Here is a 20,339-nt window from a genome sequence, read left to right as displayed (position 1 = left end):
TAAAGGTACTGATGATTCTAGTTCTAAGGTACATATATTTACCACGTTCAAACTGAGAGACAAGTGGGATACTCTTGCTTCTGCTTCTACAAAGAAAGCGGGAAGGGGTGACTTCTCCAATAAGGCAGATTTCCTAGAAATATGTAGTTTTTGAACTCTTTTTCCTTTTTGAAATCACTGCTTGTTCTTTGGTAGTCACCAGTTAAGAAACCAGTTTCCTGGAGATAGGGCAACAGAATCCAAGCTGTAATCCCAAACGTATCACCTCACATCCCACCACTGGTCCATGATTCACACCTGCGGCCACTTACATGGTTGAGGAGGTGCTATAGCAGAGTGCAGACAATCTTCTTTCAATACTAGACTTATCTAGAAATAAATTAAATTTGTTGTAAGATCATTTATATTTTCAAAACCACGAAAAATAAAATCACATTACCTACATCCTCATCTCTTTTCTACCTTTGCCCCAAAGTTAACCATTCTGAATATTTTTTCTCCCTTCTGCCTGGTAGGTTCATTTTATTTATTTATTTATTTATTTATTTTGGATTTTGGTTTTTTTTTTTTTAAAGATTTATTTACTTATTATTTATACAAGCACTAGGTACAGTCAGAAGCGTGGGAGGGTGAGAGAATTCACCAGAGCCAGAGCAGGGAGCAAAACAGGCAGAAGGACGGAAGTACACTGCTGAGGGGAGCAGCAGGCAGCAGGAGAGGTCTGTGCACCATGTGGGACCCTCCTCCGGTGGCCGGGGAGCAGCCGGCGATAGAACGGGTGCTGCAGAGGCTGCGGGCAGCTTCGCAACCCAGAGCTCAACCGCTGCGCCACCGGGGAGGCCCACTGCCTGGTAGGTTTAGATATGATTTCTAGCTTAGGGTTGCACAGTCCACCACCTCCTCAAAACCCATATTTGGTAAGTGATGTCTATACCAAATCTACAGTACATTGGGTCTTCACAGTATTCTTCAATTGTATTTAATAAAAAAAGAGTTCTTTTACATACATGAACACAATACACCTGCCAACACGGTAATGCAGTGCGAAAATCTAAAGAACAATGACAAAAGCCATCAGTATACTTATAAGCACTATCTATAGTGCTTACAATACCCCTGCAGGCAGCATTGTTTGCCCATTTTTTGAGAAGAAGAAATCAACACTACAGAAAGGGCAAAGGATATGCTCAAATCTGAAAAGCCAAGATTCATATCCAGGAAGTATGATTCCTAATTTACCTGTAGGAGACAACTAAATTGCAATAAATAAACATACTATTTTCTAAGTCAACTTACATTTATGTACATTTTCAATATCTGCAGGATCCTGGAGAATCTTAGTGAGGCCTTCCAAAAGAAGGGCTGCCTTATGGTAACGATAAACAATATCTTCAGTCTGCTGAAACATCTCATCTAGAGCTGCAGATTGAACCTGGAGACAGCCAAAAGAAATAAGAAAATTCTCAATCTTTCTGAGAAAACAAAAATCCATTTGGGCGATGCAACTTTAAACAGGACCTATCTAAAATTAACATGTTTTGATGAAATAAGGTTATCTACAAAAATTACGTAAAACAAAGATTCATCAGGATGAGTGACAGTAACAAGGAGCTTCTTGACATTCTTCAAGAGTGAGTCATTCTTCATTCAAACATAGTCACTTTGCACTCAGAGATTCATGACTCATCAACTTTATACTTCTAAATTAGTTTTTATAAAAGTTGGCTTTACTGTACAGTTTAAACATGCTTTCACACCAGGGTAACCTGGAAATTCATTAAAGTGCTATAATAAAATAATGAAATGATCAAAAGTAAGTTTCTTTTCTTAGTATAATCATTCACTCAGATATTTAACAAGAACCTACTGAAAGAAGATACCCTTGCAAGAACACACAAAGAGAGTCCACAGTCTGGAGGGAGACACTGCCAGTGAAACATGCCGTTCTAATTCCATGGTATTATAGGTATTATAGGAAGCACACCTGGATGACAAGGAATACTGATGGGGTGCATTTAACCCAACTGTGGAAAAAGTGAAAATTAGGGAGCACCTCCAAGAGGTGAGGAAATAAATACGGAATGGGAGTTCATTAGGCAATGAGAAAGGTAGGTGGGGCTTTCCACAGGAGGGAACAATGGTATTATTTACAGGGTGATGAGTATTTGAGGAGTTTTTTCCCAACAGCATTATGATTTTCTCTCCCAATCATTAAATGTCAGTACTGTCAGAAATGCAATATTTTACTTTACTTGTTAATATACTCTTTCAAAAAATAACTTAAAGTTACTTATAATAAGACAAATATAACGGATACAGACCATCAGAGCCATAAAAAGAAAGAATAAATAAATGTTAACGTCTTTTAGCTTGCTAAGCAGCTAGGGCAAAAGGAGGAACTTACTGAGATTACATGGTTGTTATCAGAAAAGCAGCATAACAATTATGAAAGAACATTTTTCCTGACAAAACTTCTAAAACAAAATATATAGGGCCTCCCCGGTGGTGCAGCAGTTGAGCGCTGGGTTGTGAAGCTGCCTGCAGCCTCTGCAGCGCCGGTTCGATCCCTGGCTGCTGGGTGAGGGTCCCACATGGCACGCAGACCTCTCTTGCCACCCGCTGCTCCCCTCAGCAGTGTACTTCGTCAGTCTGCCTGCTCTGCTCTCCCCTCTGGCTCTGGTGAATTCTCTCACCCTCCCACGCTTCTGACTGTACCCAGTGCTTGTATAAATAAATAAATAAATCTTAAAAAAAAATATATATATATATAAAGCCTTAATTGGGAATAAAGTGCTAAAATACATACTATTAATGTTAACAGTTTAGAGCAAAATAATGAATGTTATTCTTGGCAACAGTTCATATTCCAAAGTTATCTACATGAATATTTATTATAATGGCTTTCAAAATAAAGCCAAAGGTATAATATAACAGTACAATTCAGGGTGGACAAAATCTAGGGGGAAGAAGGAGACCTGTTATATTAACGTGGCAAAAATAACATTGATCAATAATTAATTTCCCTCCCCTTAACTGCTTTTTTCTTGCTTTTCATCTATACTTCAGAGCAATTTCCCACCCAGGAGGCAGAAAACAAATTAATCCCAATAGTGTAACTAGATAACTGGAAAAGTAGATTTTGTATGTATGATTAAGAGAATTCTGAGCACACAGATCATTTAAAACAGCAGTATTTTTTCTAAAGTTTCAACAAGCTCAAATGTCTTAAATGGCAGAAAATACAGAAAAAGATCCAGTAAAAACTTTAGATGCAAACTACAATAAAATAAGATCATGCCTAATAGAAGGAATTTTTAAGAAGTGTAATAAAATGTTACCAAATATGGTAACCAATGTAACTTAATATATTAGTTAAATGTTATTTGACTGACGCCTTCAGCAAGGGTTAATCACAGCACTTAAGTGGTAGGGTATAGTCTTTAAAAGTCTACATAATGAATGTACAAGTCTACAAGTGAATGTTCAATTTAAAAGATACTCTTAAAGATCAGCAGCACTGTTAAACCTGAAAAAGGGTTACCATTTCTACAGCACAATTATAGATGAGCTTCTCTGCAGTTACGCTGTTGATTTCATCAATAAATCGCTGTTTGTCAGAGAAGAAGCGATTCAGCTTTTCTGTAAGTTTCTTGCACATGGCGATGCAGAATTTATATCGTTCATTCAGATTTTTGACAACTGAAAAAAAGGTTGAAATAAGACTTAATTTTAATTTTCTCCCAAAACAAAGTCACAATGATATGCACCTTTGTGGAAGATTAAAGAAAGTGGTACTAGGGAAAGTGACATTATATGATTATTAAAAACAAACAAACAAAAAAGACTGGAAATCAGATTGTTTCATATGTTCTGTTTCAGGCAAGAAAAGAAAATAAAGCGCTCTGACTTCTCTTTGTATTCACTAAATGGTAAAAGCAAAACTCAGAAAAGCCACTATCTTTTAATGTTTAATACTATTTAAGAATATTTAATAACAGTGATTCCTAATCAAAAACTTTCTAAGTATAATGGGAAAAGGGGCAGCTCAAGCACTCTGGGAGTTATGCACTATCATGCTCCACACATACCTTGTTTCACAGCAGTGGATGGACTCAGCTTCCCAGATTTGATCTGTGCTTTGGCAAGATGCAGAGATGCTGCTAGCAACTGTGCTGCTTTCATATATAACACCAGCTGTTCCACTCGCCTGCACTCGGAATAGAGCAAGCAGAGTGTTATCCTGTGAACAAACATGCCAGACTCTCTATACAGCAGCCCACCAGTAAAATAGCCTTTCTAAGAAGTTATCATTCTCCTCGATAATTTTAGTGCACCAATAACTCCTGAAGGTAGAATTTCAGATAGAAACAGATGTGTGTACTTTGAATGCAGTGGATATGCTGAAATAAAAAGCAATACAACCCTCTTACTAGCAAATATCTTTAACAGTATAATTTATGGTAAAAGGGGATGCTAGGTTGCATAAACTCCAAGTCTTGGCTGATAAAGTGACATACAGTAGAATGAAGTAACTTAGAAACTCCCTTGTTTTAATAATGAGATCTGATCTTCAGTAGATGACCAGGCCTTCCTTCATCTCAGACTCATCTCAGAAATTCATTTTTGAGTTTACAGAAGGCATGGAGAATCTGGAAATGAGAAATAAATGTGGTACCTACCCCCAGTCTTTGCTCAGCTGGCTGATCTGGTCCACCACCACACTCTCCTGAATCTGGTACAGGGAGACAGCAGATGTACACAACTCTGGATTTCCTCCCCGCACAGCTGTCAGGTCCAGCACACACTCAGTGAACATTAGCATAACATTTAGGTGGCGCAAGGTGTCTGTGTGTTCTCGCTGCAGCAAAGACAATTTTGTCTTAGAAACTTTTATTTTAAGAGGTATATACACATTGCTGTATACAAACCATGGCCACTACTGTTTCTTTTCAATGCTTTTGAGTATCAGAATGAGCAAGAGACTGAGTTTTTAAATTCCAGAAGACTAGTGAGAAAGTAAACATAAATGAAAGCCAATGCGTTCCAGAAGACTAGTGAGAAAATAAACATAAATGAATATGTGTGTTCATGAGAGCACCCACATACAAGTTTTAAAGATATGTGGCCACTGTGCTTTTACCAGAAAAAAAACTGAACAATTCAATCAACATACATGAGGCAAAACATATCAAAATATAAAGATATTCTACACACAAAACCATTCATCTTGATAGTTTAATGATTTTATTGATTTATAATTTCAGAAATACTTTAATTTTTGGTGGTTTTTCAGCTAACAATGATTGCCAATACTAAAGCTCTAAATTTCTGTAATCTTTTCAGTTAAAGAGAGCATTTTAAATAACATGTATTTAAAATGGATATTCTAAATTAACGTTGCTTTGAGATTTGTTTTTAGCTATAAATGTGTTTTGAGGGCCTCCCCGGTGGCGCAGTGGTTGAACACTGGGTTGCAAAGCTGCCCGCAGCCTCTGCAGCGCCGGTTCGATCCCCGGCTGCTCCCCGGCCACCGGAGGAGGGTCCCACATGGTGCACAGACTTCTCCTGCCGCCCGCTGCTCCCCTCAGCAGTGTACTTCGGTCCTTCTGCCTGCTCTGCTCCCCACTCTGGCTCTGGTGAATTCTCTCACCCTCCCGCGCTTCTGACTGTACCCAGTGCTTGTACAAATAAATAAAAATAAATCTTTAAAAAAAAAAATGTGTTTTGAAACTTCAAGTAAGACTAAGTTTCTCCCTCTTTTATAAAAGGGTAAGAATAGTTTTCTTAGAGATAGAAGAATAGCCCAATCAACATTTGAAAGTCTCTGTTCTATGACAGAATATTGAATTACATATGTTCCACCACAATGGAACACATATTGGAACACAGCTTATGTCTAATTTGATGAAAATTGAAAAAACTCTTAAGATTGCTTTTTCCAAACCCAGATTGGATTAAACATTTTCAAAATTACTACTATTATTACTGCAGGGCCTCCCTTGTGGCCTAGGGGTTAAGTCTCAGCGCTATCACCACAATGGTCTGAGTCTGATCCCTGGTCAGGGAGCTAACCCACATATGGTGCAGCAGATCTCTCCTGCCTCGTCGCTGCCCCCCAAGCAGTGTGTTTTTAGTAAAACAGCCTGCTCTGCTCCACACTCTGTCTTTGGTGAATCCTCTGTGAACCCCCTGTCCCTCTGGCCTATAACCTAGTTCCTCTACACAAAACTAGAATCTTTAAAAAAAAAAGTAAAATTACTGCAAACTCACTAAAATTTACATGCAATATATTATAACTTTCATGTGAAATATTTAGTTCTCAAGCACATAAGAGAAATATTAGAGATCCAACATGGAGAGTTTGTTCTTTAGTGGTCTGGAGAGCTGATCACTTTGAAATGCAGGCAAAGTTAGCACTGTACTTAGGAACTGAGGACTGTAGTCCACTGGTTGCTAACCTAGATTTAGAACTAAGAATTGAGCTTGGACAGTTTTTTAAATCATAAAATTAACTTCTCTTGTCCTGGAGTTTTGCTAGGCATACTTCAGATTATGATGTTTGTTTCCTTGTAGAACTAGCTCCAAGAAGGAATGGTATTATCTACAAATGTTCATCAGCTTGGCAGGGTTTTTTTGGTCAGTGTTAGTTAATAAAGCAGGCAGTATTTTTTTTTTTTTTTAACAAACCTAAGGTTAGGTATATCATTTTCATCTTATGGAAAAAAGCAAGCTTTGAGAATAAGTTATATTTTTAGAACAAAGATTATACCTTTAAAGTCTTATAAGTAGTAAATAAACTCCAGATTAAAAAAATTAAGAATCTGAATGCCATTTTTTTTAGATTTATTTTATTTTTTATGCATACAAGAGCTAGGATATAAGCTAGAGGTGCAGGGAGAATTCACAAAAGACACAGTGGGGCAGAACAGGCAGATCCGACTGAAATATACTGCGGGAAGCAGCAGACAGGAGTGGTCTGCTGCACCATGTGGGTTAGCTCCCTGCTGCAGTGGCTTTTGACAGCCTCACAGTTCTGAGACTTAACCCTTTGTACCACCAGGGAGACCCTGAATATCATCTCTTATGAACCAATGCTTGTTATGAATGTCATTGTCAATAATTTTCTGAAAATATATCAGCATTTATTTCCACTACAAAAGAAAAAGTTATATTAGAAGAAAAAACTTCAGAACTTTCAGTAGTATTTTGTATGGTATCAACATTTCATTGACATGTCACAACAGTCTTTTTTCTACCTCCATCAGTGTCTCCTCCGGCAGTTCAGGGGCTTCAAAGGTGATAAGCCCCTCTAGGCTGGGAGGGGAAGCACCATAAGGCATGTATCTCAGGCTAGGAGCTGCCTCTGCTCCTGGAGGTGAAGACCCCAAACCTGGCCCAGGAGGGGAGCCCACACACACACGGCCACTTGCAGAGCACAGGGAGCCTCCGGAGCTGCTGGAGCCCACTGCAAGGAAACAGGACACATGACAGGGTCTAAACTGAGTTCAGAGTTAGGGACACACACTCACTCCTACCATTGAAGGAATAAGGGAAAGGTCTTCCACGTTCACCTTTATTCCTTGTCTGTACATGTACCTTATAGATGTCACCATAGCTAATTTTAGACTATTTTGTTTTCAACAAACATATATATTTCTCCTTGCTGTTCCATAGTATTTGATTTAAAAAAAATTACAAATAACACTCTAATCAAATCCAGTTTTTCCTCTTTTCAACGGATTTCTTTGGGTTAAATATACCACAGCAGCATTATAAACAGTAATGTATTATAAACATTTCTAGTTCTTTGTAAAAATTGCCACACTGCTTTTTAAAGCAGATGTGAGTAAACTGCAAAAACACTAGGCATTACATATACATTTAATGTTTGCTTAGTAGGAGTAAAATGTTACTTTCTTAAAATGGTATCTTCTTATTTGTTATTTAACACGTTTAATAACCTTAAAACCAAGATTATTGTAAAGTGATGATTTTAAAGCAATCACTTATATCTATTAGTGCTCATTGCTATCTCAGTCCAAATAAAAAACAGTTGACTAAAGAACACCACCAAGTTATTAGTTCTAACTCCCCTTTCATTATTTATTTATATCCTTTGCTTATTTAACTACTAATATCTTGATTAGTGACTTATTTAGCATGAGTGAACTAAAAAACAGAAGTTTCAATACATAGGATAATGTCAAATTTCAAATCCAATCTAAATACTTTAATTTTTTGTATTAATAACCCATTTATAGAGTATGGATGATGAAACAAATCTCCTAGCCTGTCTAAATGTATACAAAATTAAGTGCAAAGCTGTGACCCAAAGTACAAAAAATAGTTATATATAGGTCTCTAAAAAAACAACAACCTATCATATCCAAAATATTTATTGATGTACTAAAATCAACTTTCAACATAAGCTAAAAGCACTAATATATACATAGTTACTCCATTATGGAGAAGTCATTTATATTACAATGCTATAGCAATTTTATAAAGCTTTTTTCACAAATACTGTCTCATTTACACCTCATAACCCTTTAAAGAAAATAGTTTTCTCCATTTCACTGGTAAAGAAACTAAAGCACAGAGAGCTAAGTACCTTGTCTAAATTACACTATTAGGTCATTATCAGAATACTATACTCAATGTACTAGCAAAGACTGTAGTAAAACAAACATTCCTCACCTGAGGTTGTTCTTGCTCGAAGGACCATGTGGGTACAAGTGGGGGCTGCGGCACTGTGTGGAGGAGATCCTACAGTGAACAGGACAGCTCTGGAACTTGCTGCTGTTCCTATAGGAGGTGCCAGTACAACACCACAGGTTCCTACAGGGGCTAAAATCAAAAGTTTACAAAACGTTATACTATTTTGATAGTGTTTATATCTGGGAGTGCGATTATAGGGAGATTTTACATGATTTTATGTTTATAATAAATATTCATTACTCTTAAGGTCAGAGAATTCAATACAGAGCTCCACTAAAATATTTTATAGTAATCTCTTCACAGGTATGACTCCTCCTGCCACCGAAGTCTAGTACTCAAAGTTACTTCTGTATATTTCAACTGTAGTTAACACCTGTTGAGGATAATTTGAAAAAGTGGAAACCAAGAACTGGGAATAAAAATGTGAGGTAAAACTGAAGGGAGTTTAGGAGTTTCCAAAGCAACAGTTTTAGAAAGATAGAGAACACTGTACCAGAGTACATATGCCTAAGGATCTCACACGTCTATCTATTAGGAAGAAAGGATGAGAGACAGGCATCAAAGGGATTGATGGGCTTATCTTGGGCTAAATTACCAACCCAAGTAGCATTGATAACAGTTGTCCAAAGTTTTTTTCACACTCAAGCATCTGAAAAACATTACATTTCTGAGACCAAAGAATGGAACTAGGAATTAACAATACAAATTATAAATTTGAAAGAAGAGCTACAGAGCCAGATACAAAAAAAAAAAAAAAAAAAAACCTGCCTCTAAATGTCCATCTTATCTACAACTGAGCACAACAACTCAAAGCACTGAATTAACAGGAAACAAGGGCCTCCCTGGTGGCGCAAGGGGTTAAGATGCAACCTACGAAGCTGTCTACAGCCACTGCAGCACAAGTTTGATCCCCCAGCCGGCCAGGGAGCAACCCACATGGCGCAGCAGACCTCCCCTGACTCACCCACTGTTCCCCTCAGCAATGTATTTCAGTACATCTGCCTGTTCTGCTCCCCACTTTGTCTCTGGTGACTCCTCTCACCCGCCCCCCCCCACCTCTGGCCTGTACCCCAGTGCTTTTATGCATAAACAAATAAATCTTTTTAAAAAATAGGAAATATTGTCTAAAAAAATTTAAAAAATGATAAATGTTAAAGTAAAAAACTAAAAAAATCTGAAAAATAAAAATATTAAACAAATAGGAAACAAGACAAAAATCTTAGGAGCAAGAAGACAGAGGAAATTAATTACCTATCATTACACAAGATGTATAAAATGACATGATATTCTATTTATTTATCATAATACCTTTTTCTTTTAAAGAAGTCCTTTCACTTTTCATTTATAGCTTTTTTTTAAAAGAGATTTATTTATTTATGCATACAAGAACTGGGGTACAGACCAGAGGTGCTGGGGGTGAGATGATTCACCAGAGACAGAGTGGGGAACAGAACAGGCAGACTAACTGAAATACACTGCTGAGGGGAGCATGGCGAGACAGGAGAGATCTGCTGCTCCATGGGGGTAGCACCATGGCTGGCCAGGGATCGAACTCATGCTGCAGAAGCTTTGGATAGCTTCACAGTGCTGTGCTTAACCCCTTGTGCCACCTGGGAGGCCTGTATTTATCATAATATATTGATTCTATTTTAGTAGGCATAAAAAGTAAAGATGTTCATAGGCATAGTTTGAATCAATGATCATATTTCTTTCCTAAGGTCTTACATTTTTCCTACGGTCAACGGTTTTTATTTTCAGAAACTGCAAACTTCATAGAAAGAGAAATTGAAAGAGAAGAAATAGAGATAGAAAGAAATTTGTAATTCCAAATGATGATAATAAAGTTCATGTGGAAGAAAGCAAGAAAAGAATAAAAATTATCAAAGATGCATTATATGCCTAAGTATAAGGAAAAAATCTGATAGCATCCCCTTAACATGTAACTTAAATTGTAACACATATTCATGTAGGACTTATAAGCTCTATAAAATTTAAGTTTATTTGTAAAAAGGAATGAGATGTAATGTGGTCAGTCATGCAAGCTGTTTTTCAAAAATTGTCTCAACTTCTAGTGACCTAATGACTTCTGGTAAAAACAACACAAAAAAGGCGATATGTAAGGAGTATTACAGATATGTTCCGAACAACCGGAACTGATCAAAATAATTAAAAAAAAAAAAACGCTTTAAGTCTCTGGAAATTGTTCTGAAGGCATACAGGAAATGAAGACACAGTTATTCAATAATATCTACTACATCTCAGTAAAGGCTATGTCTTACCAAGTTTCATATAGAAGGTCTAGGCCAGTAAATCAAATACTAGGGTCTATTGCCCTCAACCCAGCTGTCCTGTCTGGCAGAGTTTCCATGCCAGGAGAGACAAACCAAGAGGACCAGAGGCTTCTACCCCTACTTAGAATCCAGGTCACATCACTCTAAGAAAATGGACTACTGTTTTCCCAGCTCCAGTGTAACTATGCTGAGAATTTCTCTAAGGGATGGGGGAAGTCAGGAACAGAGAAATGTGAAGTTCACCCCGTGGAAACTGACATTATTTGAAACAGATCATGGAGAAGTTTATACCTAAGGCTCTGTCAAAACAGTGAAGATTTTGATGGTAAGCAAATAAGTTAAGGCTGGTAGAACAACTTGTTAGTATGAGAGCAACAAGTGAACAAATAGATCATCTAGAAATTTAACAGAGAACCTGAGACAGCTAAGAAGAGCATCCCTGTAGTAAGAACAAGACTCAAAGAAGACTAACCTCAAAGTTTACTTCTGTAAAAGGGTCAGAATTTAGTTAGAAGAAATTGTGGAACAATTTCTCCCCCAACCATTTATTGTCAAAGCAATAAAGCAATCAGCTGACAATTAGTGAATGCTACCAGCTGGATATGAACAGAGGTGGTTAGCCTGAGAGATCAGAGAAAGAGTCACAGTGCTAGAATCACTGTTATCCCAGGTGAGTGTGGTGAGTGTACGCATGCCCAAGTATATACACTCTGAGGAATGACATCAGAGGCTTCACATTGCGGAAAACAGACTCACTGAAATAGTTTGGCCAGGACTAAACAAGACAAAAATAGCAAACCAAGGGGAAGTGGGTAGGAGAATTTTCATCTAGTATTGTCACAACGTTATTACACAAAATGTCCAATTTTCAACAAAAATAATTATGATATATGCAAATAAGCAATAAAGAGTCATCATACACATGAAGAGAATCAGGCAATAGAAACTGCCATTGAGAGGGCTTAAATGTCTAACTAAGCAAACAAAGACTTCCAAACATCAATTTTAAAGAAATTCAAATAACTAAAGGAAACCATACTGAAAGAAGGAACGAGGTCAATCTTCAGAAGCGGGAAAAGACAAAGAAATGGATTCTTCCTTAGAGCTTCCAAAAGGAATGCAACCCTGCCAATTCCATGATTTTAGCCTGACCATTTTAACTTCTGAACTGCAGAGCTGTAAGATAACACATTTGTATTGTTTTAAGCCAATGAACTTGTAGTGATCTGTTACAGCAGCAACAGGATACTAATGCATATGCTAATAACCTGCCTAAAAAGAAATCAGATTTTTCTTACCTATATCCATTGGGCGCTCTGTATTTAAACTATCTGTGCTGCATTGATGTCCTAAAGGTGTTTTTCCTTGTTGATCTGATAACTTCCCAGTACTGACGGATCTAAAAAGAAAAATGATGTTAATAATGGAAAAATGTACTTTTTAAAAATCCAGATATTTAAGGGCAGTTTTAAGCCAAGTGACCGGGTTAATGGAATGTCAGGGTAAAGTATGCAAAACATAGGGACCAAACAATTCAAGGTAGTGCTACACATCAATAACCAAATAACCAAAATAAACAAAAGACAGAAATAGAATATTCAGGAAATTCAGGAAGAGCTATGTATTTACTTGGTGACAGTCAGCAACCACTGTTTTTAGAAATTCCAGATGTATACAGTTCATGTAATTAACTATATGGCATAAACAAGCTACTAAGCTATCAATAGTTTGGTCTGGTTGTTTTATAATAGAGACATATATACTATTACAGTTTTCATGTTTAAGGCTAGAAGGAAATGGAATCTTTTACCTGCCAAATACTGTCTTGTTCTGCTGCTCAGACTTCTGCCTCTCATTTCCTTGTACTAAGAAACAATGAGAGCATTCCCGTGGGTCACTCCCATCTCTAGAATGCCCTTCAGAAGGCCCATGACGAGTAACCAAAGCTAGCAGGTTGGAAGACGCTTGCGTTTTAGGGATTTTGAAAGGAGCTGTGGTCTAAAGAAATATATGTAAATTATTTACCAGCACATATGAAGCACTCACAATTGTCAGGCACACCTATCAGGATCATAAACTCTGGAGTCATTCAGACCTGGATTCAAATAGTGACTCTTCCTGCTTACTACTTCATATTAGTTAAGCCTCAATTTCCTCTTTTTTAGGATTTACTGGAATAAAGTATATAAAGCATCCAGCAAGTAAAGGGCTTAATGTGGCTCATGGCACATAGCAAATATTCAATAGCTGTTCTCATAAGGAATCCTTTCTATAAACTACTTAATTACTATTTTTTTTTAAGATTTATTTATGCATACAAGAGCTGGGGTGTAGGACAGGGTGTGGGGGAAGAAGGGGGTGAGAGGATTCACCAGAGACAAAGAGGGGAGCAGAACAGGCAGATGTACTGAAATACACTGATGAGGGGAGCAGCAGGTGAGACAGGAGAGGTTTGCTGTGCCATGTGGGTCACCTCCCTGGCGGGTCATCTCCCTGGCCGGGGATAACACTTGTGCTGCAGTGGCTGATGACAGCTTCACAGTGCTGAGCCTTAACCCCATGTGCCACCAACGAGGCCCCTTAACTACTATTTCATGACCTACTATTGAGAGTTTCACTAAGTGACCCTTGGAACTGCTGCCTCACATCCAGTTATAGTTTGGTTGAGCATCCTGAAGGGACCTTAAACTGACTTTAACCTTTCATGAAAGACCAAGGAATAACAAGCAAATTTAAATCCCTGATATAATTTCCCCAACAGACTTTGTGATCAAGAGAGACTTTCCCTCTCTATACCCTGTAAATAAGATCCCTGAGGAACATATCAGAATCCCACTCTTTTGGTTTGAATTCACCAACCCAGCCTTGGTTCAAGAAAAATCACATACCCTAGTAAAGACATGCACCCAAGGTTTTGTCTGTCCCTCTGTCTGCACTCTGCCTTGACCTTCCTTTAGGTACTACATACTTCTCCCAGGACCTGTGACTTAACACACTTCTTTATTTTAATTTCTCTTATGGTCTACTGTTGAACTACAACCCAACATTAGAAACCCTGTGTGTTCCACTTAACAAATGTTAACTTAACAATCATAAAACCTACACAATGTTTTATTGAAAACAAAGGAATGGATAAAACCAATCCAAACAAATCATAGAAATCTGACTATAGGACTGAGGCCACCAGAAGGTGAGGATAGGGAGTGAAAGCAAAGGGAGAAGAGGGACTTGATGGGCTATGGTGGAAGATTATGGGTGCTTTGGTGGTTGGTATCATGTGATAACTTGGTAGAGGTGTGAATGTGTACCCCTAAAACATAAACAGTATTGTAAACCACAACACATCAAAAAACATTAAAAAATGATTTAATAAACACACCTTAGTAGGAGAGCCTATGATTGTTGGTAGAGGAGTTCTAAAGAACCAGTCAGAACTCCGTGGAGAGGACCCCAGATGCTTGGTGGGAGAGGTCCCAAGGCTGCCAGGCCGACTGGGCTGAGGTGAGTAGCTGTACCCAGTCCCAGCATGTGATGGACACACAGGGTCAGAGTGCTGCTTTCTGAGCTTCTGCTTATTCTGGTAGATGTCAGTGAGGGTGGGGGCACTCTGCAGTCTAGCACCCAATAAGTGAGACTGTGGTGACGGAGCCTGTGGCACCGGAGAACCTACAGAGTAAATGGAAGGCAATATTCACTCAAAGTTAAGAAATACAGGGCAAAACTTAAGAATTAAGAAGATAAACTTAAAATGAGAATGCTAATAAATGCCTTCCTTTTTGTGAGATATTCCAAAAGTTGATACTTGGCAAGACACTATTTTTTGGCATTATTTACAAAACAATGACAAGTATATTATCACTGTTATTCTCAGGTGACAGGAGTTACTGAAGATGGGTACATTAACTGCTTTAATCAGCAGCTTGCAAATAAGTCAGACTAATGTAAGATCCTACTATCACCAAAGAGAAATGTAATGGTTAAAATTAATGGAAAACTACAAAACCTATACTGAACAAGATGATTTCTGCTCTTTATACGAACATATAGTTGGGTATATTATTCTTTTTGTCTAAATGTAACTATTTAGACAATGTTATTATTCTCTTGACCTGAAAATAACTATGTATGCGTATTTTATGTATTTTGTAAATTTCATTGAGCATCATTTAAAACTTAAAGTATCCATATCCTGCACAAAGAAAACACTTGTTCGCAGATATTCTGGCCTCATAAGAGTACACCATATCAAGAGCCTGGGAGATAGGGTCTTGATCCCATGAACGGTTGCCAAAAGTAAGGAAATCCCCCTCTTCCAAAATCTTGTTACCAACTTAAGGTCCGTTAAGCTTTATGCTCCAGTTACGAATTCTTTGGAATTCCTTGCAAGTCAAACTACCACCAGTAAGTTTAAGGACATACAAATCTTCTTAGTGATCTTTAATCATTGTCTTTCCAAAAACAGACACCAACTAGAGTTTTTCCTACTGACTCCTCCTGGTTTAATCTCATTCTAAATTTGGTATTTAATCTTTCAGACCTGGATTCTCCCATACATGTATATGTCTACACACAAATAAGTAACATTAGTGGTAAAATGTTACAATCCTGAGTTAAGCTTTAGTTTTTTTTAAGATTTATTTTATTTATACAAAAGCCGGGTACAGGCCAACCCAGATGTGTGGGAGGGTGAAAGGATTCACCCGAGACAGAGTGGGGAACACAACAGGCAGACTGACGAAATACACTGCTGAGGGGAGCAGTGGGCAAGACAGGAGAGGTCTGCTCGCCATGTGGGTTGCTCCGAGGCCAGTGGGGATAGAACCGGCACTGCAGAGACTGCAGACAGCTTCACAGTGCTGCGCTCAACTGCCTGTGCCACCAGGGAGGCTCCCTAAGCTTTGTTTTTAAGAAAACATAAAATATGAAAAATTAAACTTAGACACAGGATTTTAAGAAACAGAATTTCTTTAATTGACCAATTCCTCAAATACACATGAAATAAAATATGCATTGTAAAAGTGTGATTTACACATCTTTTCCAGGCAAATATATTCTCATCATGAATCCCTTATATGAAGGATGAATCCTATATTGCAAATACAAAAAAGCAAATAAACATCTCCTTTTTCTCTGACACTAACCGGCAGCTCTTATTAAGAACAGTATTAATTAAAACAATGAAATTGCATTTTCTAGATTGATTTTCATTGTCTCTGTGACAACGACCAAAATCGAGCTAAGTCAATTCTCAGGTTTATTTCATAAAGCAATCATATACACAAAAGGAGACATTCAATTAGCTATATGATATGCTAAAAGAGATTGAATCAAGATTCTGAAAAATAGGACAACAGAGAAAATATTTCATATCAATTCTCTCCTTTTGATAAGGCTAGAAAAACAGAAATCAACCCCAATTATCACAGGATTAAAATTATTAATATATCAAATACTTATCCTACCTGATGAGTTTCTACTTCTGGATTCATGGCCCTGAGGATGCCCACAGCAACAATGACTAAATTGCTCAGGTATGGTACCAACTATGAAGAGGGAAATGGAGAAAGGAGAAATGATTCACAATCAGTGAAGGATAAGAGACAGGCAACACATGCACAACTGTAGAGTACATAATAGTTTACTAATTTTAATTAGCAAAAGATTTAGTTCAGCTAACATTTATGGAGCGACCAATGTACTGGGCACTTGGCACACTGTGATCAGAAGAACCACATAACTTGCCTTGAAATAAAATCACTAGGAAATAAAGCCACATAAACAAATCAATGCCTGTAACAGGTATGTCTATGACAGAGAAGTACAAAGAGTTCGTACAAAGTATTTAGGACTTGTGAAGCTGCAGGGTCATAGATGAATGAGAACCAAGTTGCTGTTCCCCTGTATCCACCACTTCCTGCTGTGGTCTGCTCCCTAGAACTGCTATCAGTCAATGACTACATATCATAGACTAATTTAAGGTCAGAGAATGTGGACAGCTCAGTGCTTGGGGACATTCCTTCAGTCTGGCTAAAACCTTAAAATTCACTGTAGTCAGAGATTCTTCCCTCCCTTCTCCCTCACAGGCAGTCAAGCCTGTATGGTGCTCTGAAAGGGGCATCCTGTTTCCTCCCCTTCACCCATCACAAGCATTTTCTAATCACTCTCTTACATATCTGTGCATCTACCTTTTTCATACCTACCCCACTTGAGAATCAAAACTAAGAAGCGGGAGAGTTGGCAAAGGCTTTAGGGGGTTTAAATAGACAAGGATTAGCTTGCTTGAATGCCAGGGTGAGGTTTGGCACTTGTGTTTGGAGAACATGGAGTGCTCCTTGGGCACTGCTCCAAGAATGAGGGATGACCATGATTTCATTTGAGCTAAACAGTTGCAAAACCATTGCAAAACACACACACACACACACACACACACACACAGTCCACAGCAACAAGTGATGAGGTGATATAAACTTTTTCTTAATGAAACATCATTTTGTTTTTGCTTCTTTAATCAGGAGTCCTGGGTACCGTTTCAAATGTTCTAGCTTTGCTTCTTTCTGAGATTTCCCGCCCATCCTAAGTCCTACTCCAGCAGTTCTGACTGAGGGTGGGGGCACTGTCCTTTTATAAGTAAATATATCTACTTTTTGAGTAATTTTTGAGATCTGCCACTATTTGGCCTTGAGATCTGCCACCACTAGGCCTGCTCCTGCACCACCTATTCTCCCAACCACTTCAGTGCTCTCATAGATTATTTAATTGCAGTCATCTGGTCTGTCTTACATACAATGAGGTTGAAACATTTTTGCTCTTAGTTTCACTAGAAATGTAGTTTGGGATTTATTTCTGTTTGGTTGAGGTTTTGGTGTGGCTGTTGGTTCATTGTTTGCTTTGGTTTGTTTGTGTTTACATTCTCATTGTTGTGGTATACGGTTTCCAGGAAAGGTCAGAAGATCTATAATGAAGCTGCTACCACATTCCTCCTGGATCACTCAAATTTATAAAGGCTAAAGATAATAGTGTATATAACAGGCATTGGGTTACATTCATGACAGTCTTCCAGCCTGCTTATGTACGTACTTCAATCTAGGCTTTCTGACTTTGTGCTTAAAGTACAAATCTATGGAAATCTTTTTTATTCATAAGATCCATTTATATTATTGTATTTCTAAGAGAAGGCCTAATAGGTTTATACAGAGATTCTCAAGAGGAAGTTGGAGGGAGGGATACGACTCCCAATCATTTGAGACTCACTGCCACAGTGAACCAACGCTTCTAAAGAGCATCATGTCACAATAGTAGGAAAAAAAGGTTGAAAACAACTACTTTAAACTCTCATTACCCAAAGGGGAAGGTGAATAAGGCCTGGAAGACCCAGTAGAGAGTCTTCGTCCAACCGTCTGAACTGTGTCTGCTGGTGCTGGAGAGCAGGAGCCCAGCCGGAGGAAGCCCATAGGGCTGGTATTAGACCTTCGCACTACTGCAGATCTGAAAAAATAAAATAAAATTATTCCCTCTCTGGTAGATTCCAGAACACTATATTTCTTTTTCTGTGAAACTTCCCAACAATATACCCTGAAGAAGATTTTTTTTTTAAATATGTAACATAATCATTAGGAACCAATATAAAAAGCATAAAATTATAGTCTTCCACTGTGCCTAATCCCAAACTTTCTCAGTACTACTCAAAAGGTTTTCGCTGTTTTTAGTTTCTAGTATGTTCTTCTAGAGTTCTTTAATTCATATACAAGTAAACTCAATGAACTGTTTTATTTTCCATTTGTTTTAAGACTAAGGGTCATATACACCAAACCAACCATTTTCAACCTTTGTGGTCTTAGATCTCCTTTATGTTCTTAAATTATTGAAGATCCCAGAGAGAGAGAGTTGTTTATGCAATTTATATCCATTGATATTTACTATATTAGAAGTTAAAATTGAGAGTTTAAAAAATTCATTAAAAATAAATTTTAAGGGCCTCCCCGGTGGTGTAGCAGGTTGAGCGCAGCTCTGTGAAGCTGTCTGTAGCCTCTGCAGTGCCAGTTTGATTCCAGGCCTGCCAGGGAGATTCCCACAGGGTGAGGCAGCCTCTCCTGTCTCGCCTGCTGCTCCCCTCGAAGTATACTTTGGTCCTTCTGCCTGTTCTGCTCCCTGCTCTGTCTCTGGTGAATTCGCTCACCCTCCCACACCTCTGGCCTATACCCCAGTGCTTGTATAAATAAATAAATCTTTAAAAATAAATAAATGCATTTTAATATGTAACATAAGATTATGAGGAGCCTACCTTCGAAAACAAAATATATTCGTGAGCAGAATGACATTATTTTATATATTTGCAAATCTCTAATGTCTGGCTTAATAGGTAGCAGTTGAATTCTCATAATTGTTTCTCTATTGAATCTATTACATGCTATTTTGGGTGAAGTATATGAAGAAAATTTAGCTTTACACAGATTTATAACTGGAAAAGGTAGGAATATGTTGGTAGTCTTTCAGTTACACCTGTAATACCCTTTTTTGAAACTACACCAAAACTTAGCACTGGTCTTTTCAAAAGATTAGTTTGATTCTAAAACTATATTAATGAATTTTGTACCTTGTTATTATATTCAAATCCATTTTTTGCATATATTTTATATTTGAAATGGGTCTTTTCTTTATGCATAACCTTTTTACCATTTGGTCATTCAGGAAATGCTGGCTGACTGAGCTATGCAGACTTCCCAAATGTTGACACATTACACACTATCAAAAGTCACATTCATACCAAATATCACACCAATTTTAGCAGAAGTGCCTGTCAAGGCACACATAAGCTGTGAAGATCACAATAGTAAAAAGTCTACTAAAATTCTAAAATTTGCTCTAGAGCCCAAATTTTATGGATACCATCATTTGTTTTCTATGAAGTGACAGACTGATTCAATTTTTGACAAAATGGCTGGCAAATACTCAAACATAGTTATACACATTCCACTCAAGGTAGAGCTTTTCAAAGAGACATAATTCTTACTGCTTCATCAAGAGCATTCCTTTGTACTGAAAATGTAAAGTACTAAATAATACAAGACTAACAATAGTTTACACTACCTTAATGCATATTAAGCACAAGCAATTTTCCCATTATTGCTTTTGCACCATTAGTGCATATGTCAACACAGTGGGAAAAAAGCAATCAACCTCATAGTATTATAAAAATATTTGTGATCCCCATGTTCAGCGAAATAAGCCAGAAAGAAAAAGAAAAATACTGGATGGTCTCACTTATAGCAGGAATCTAGAAAACTTAAATAAGGGACCAGGAAAATGAGTAACTATAAGAAAGTGAAAATC

General features: G+C 37.7%; 1 protein-coding gene across 1 annotated transcript in view; it reads right to left on the bottom strand.

Moving 5' to 3' along the window:
* Positions 1-307: 307 nt before the first annotated feature.
* ULK2 (unc-51 like autophagy activating kinase 2) overlaps positions 308-20,339 on the bottom strand; it is a gene marked incomplete at its 3' end in the record, with an annotated part of 80,468 nt that continues 60,436 nt past the window's right edge. Inside the window, exons 16-27 of the mRNA XM_084236662.1 lie at positions 18,349-18,494; positions 16,472-16,552; positions 14,389-14,675; positions 12,820-13,007; positions 12,308-12,408; positions 8,698-8,847; positions 7,257-7,465; positions 4,680-4,858; positions 4,089-4,207; positions 3,542-3,699; positions 1,297-1,432; positions 308-369 (exon numbers count right to left, since the gene is read on the bottom strand). Coding sequence (XP_084092788.1) covers positions 308-369; positions 1,297-1,432; positions 3,542-3,699; positions 4,089-4,207; positions 4,680-4,858; positions 7,257-7,465; positions 8,698-8,847; positions 12,308-12,408; positions 12,820-13,007; positions 14,389-14,675; positions 16,472-16,552; positions 18,349-18,494 — 1,816 coding nt within the window. The remainder of the gene's footprint in view (positions 370-1,296; positions 1,433-3,541; positions 3,700-4,088; positions 4,208-4,679; positions 4,859-7,256; positions 7,466-8,697; positions 8,848-12,307; positions 12,409-12,819; positions 13,008-14,388; positions 14,676-16,471; positions 16,553-18,348; positions 18,495-20,339) is intronic.

Source organism: Talpa europaea (genome assembly GCF_964194135.1).
Source record: "Talpa europaea genome assembly, chromosome: 7".
NCBI lineage: Eukaryota > Metazoa > Chordata > Mammalia > Eulipotyphla > Talpidae > Talpa > Talpa europaea.
The sequence above is the reverse complement of the archived record's forward strand: the minus strand, read 5'-3'. Positions and strand labels throughout refer to the sequence as shown.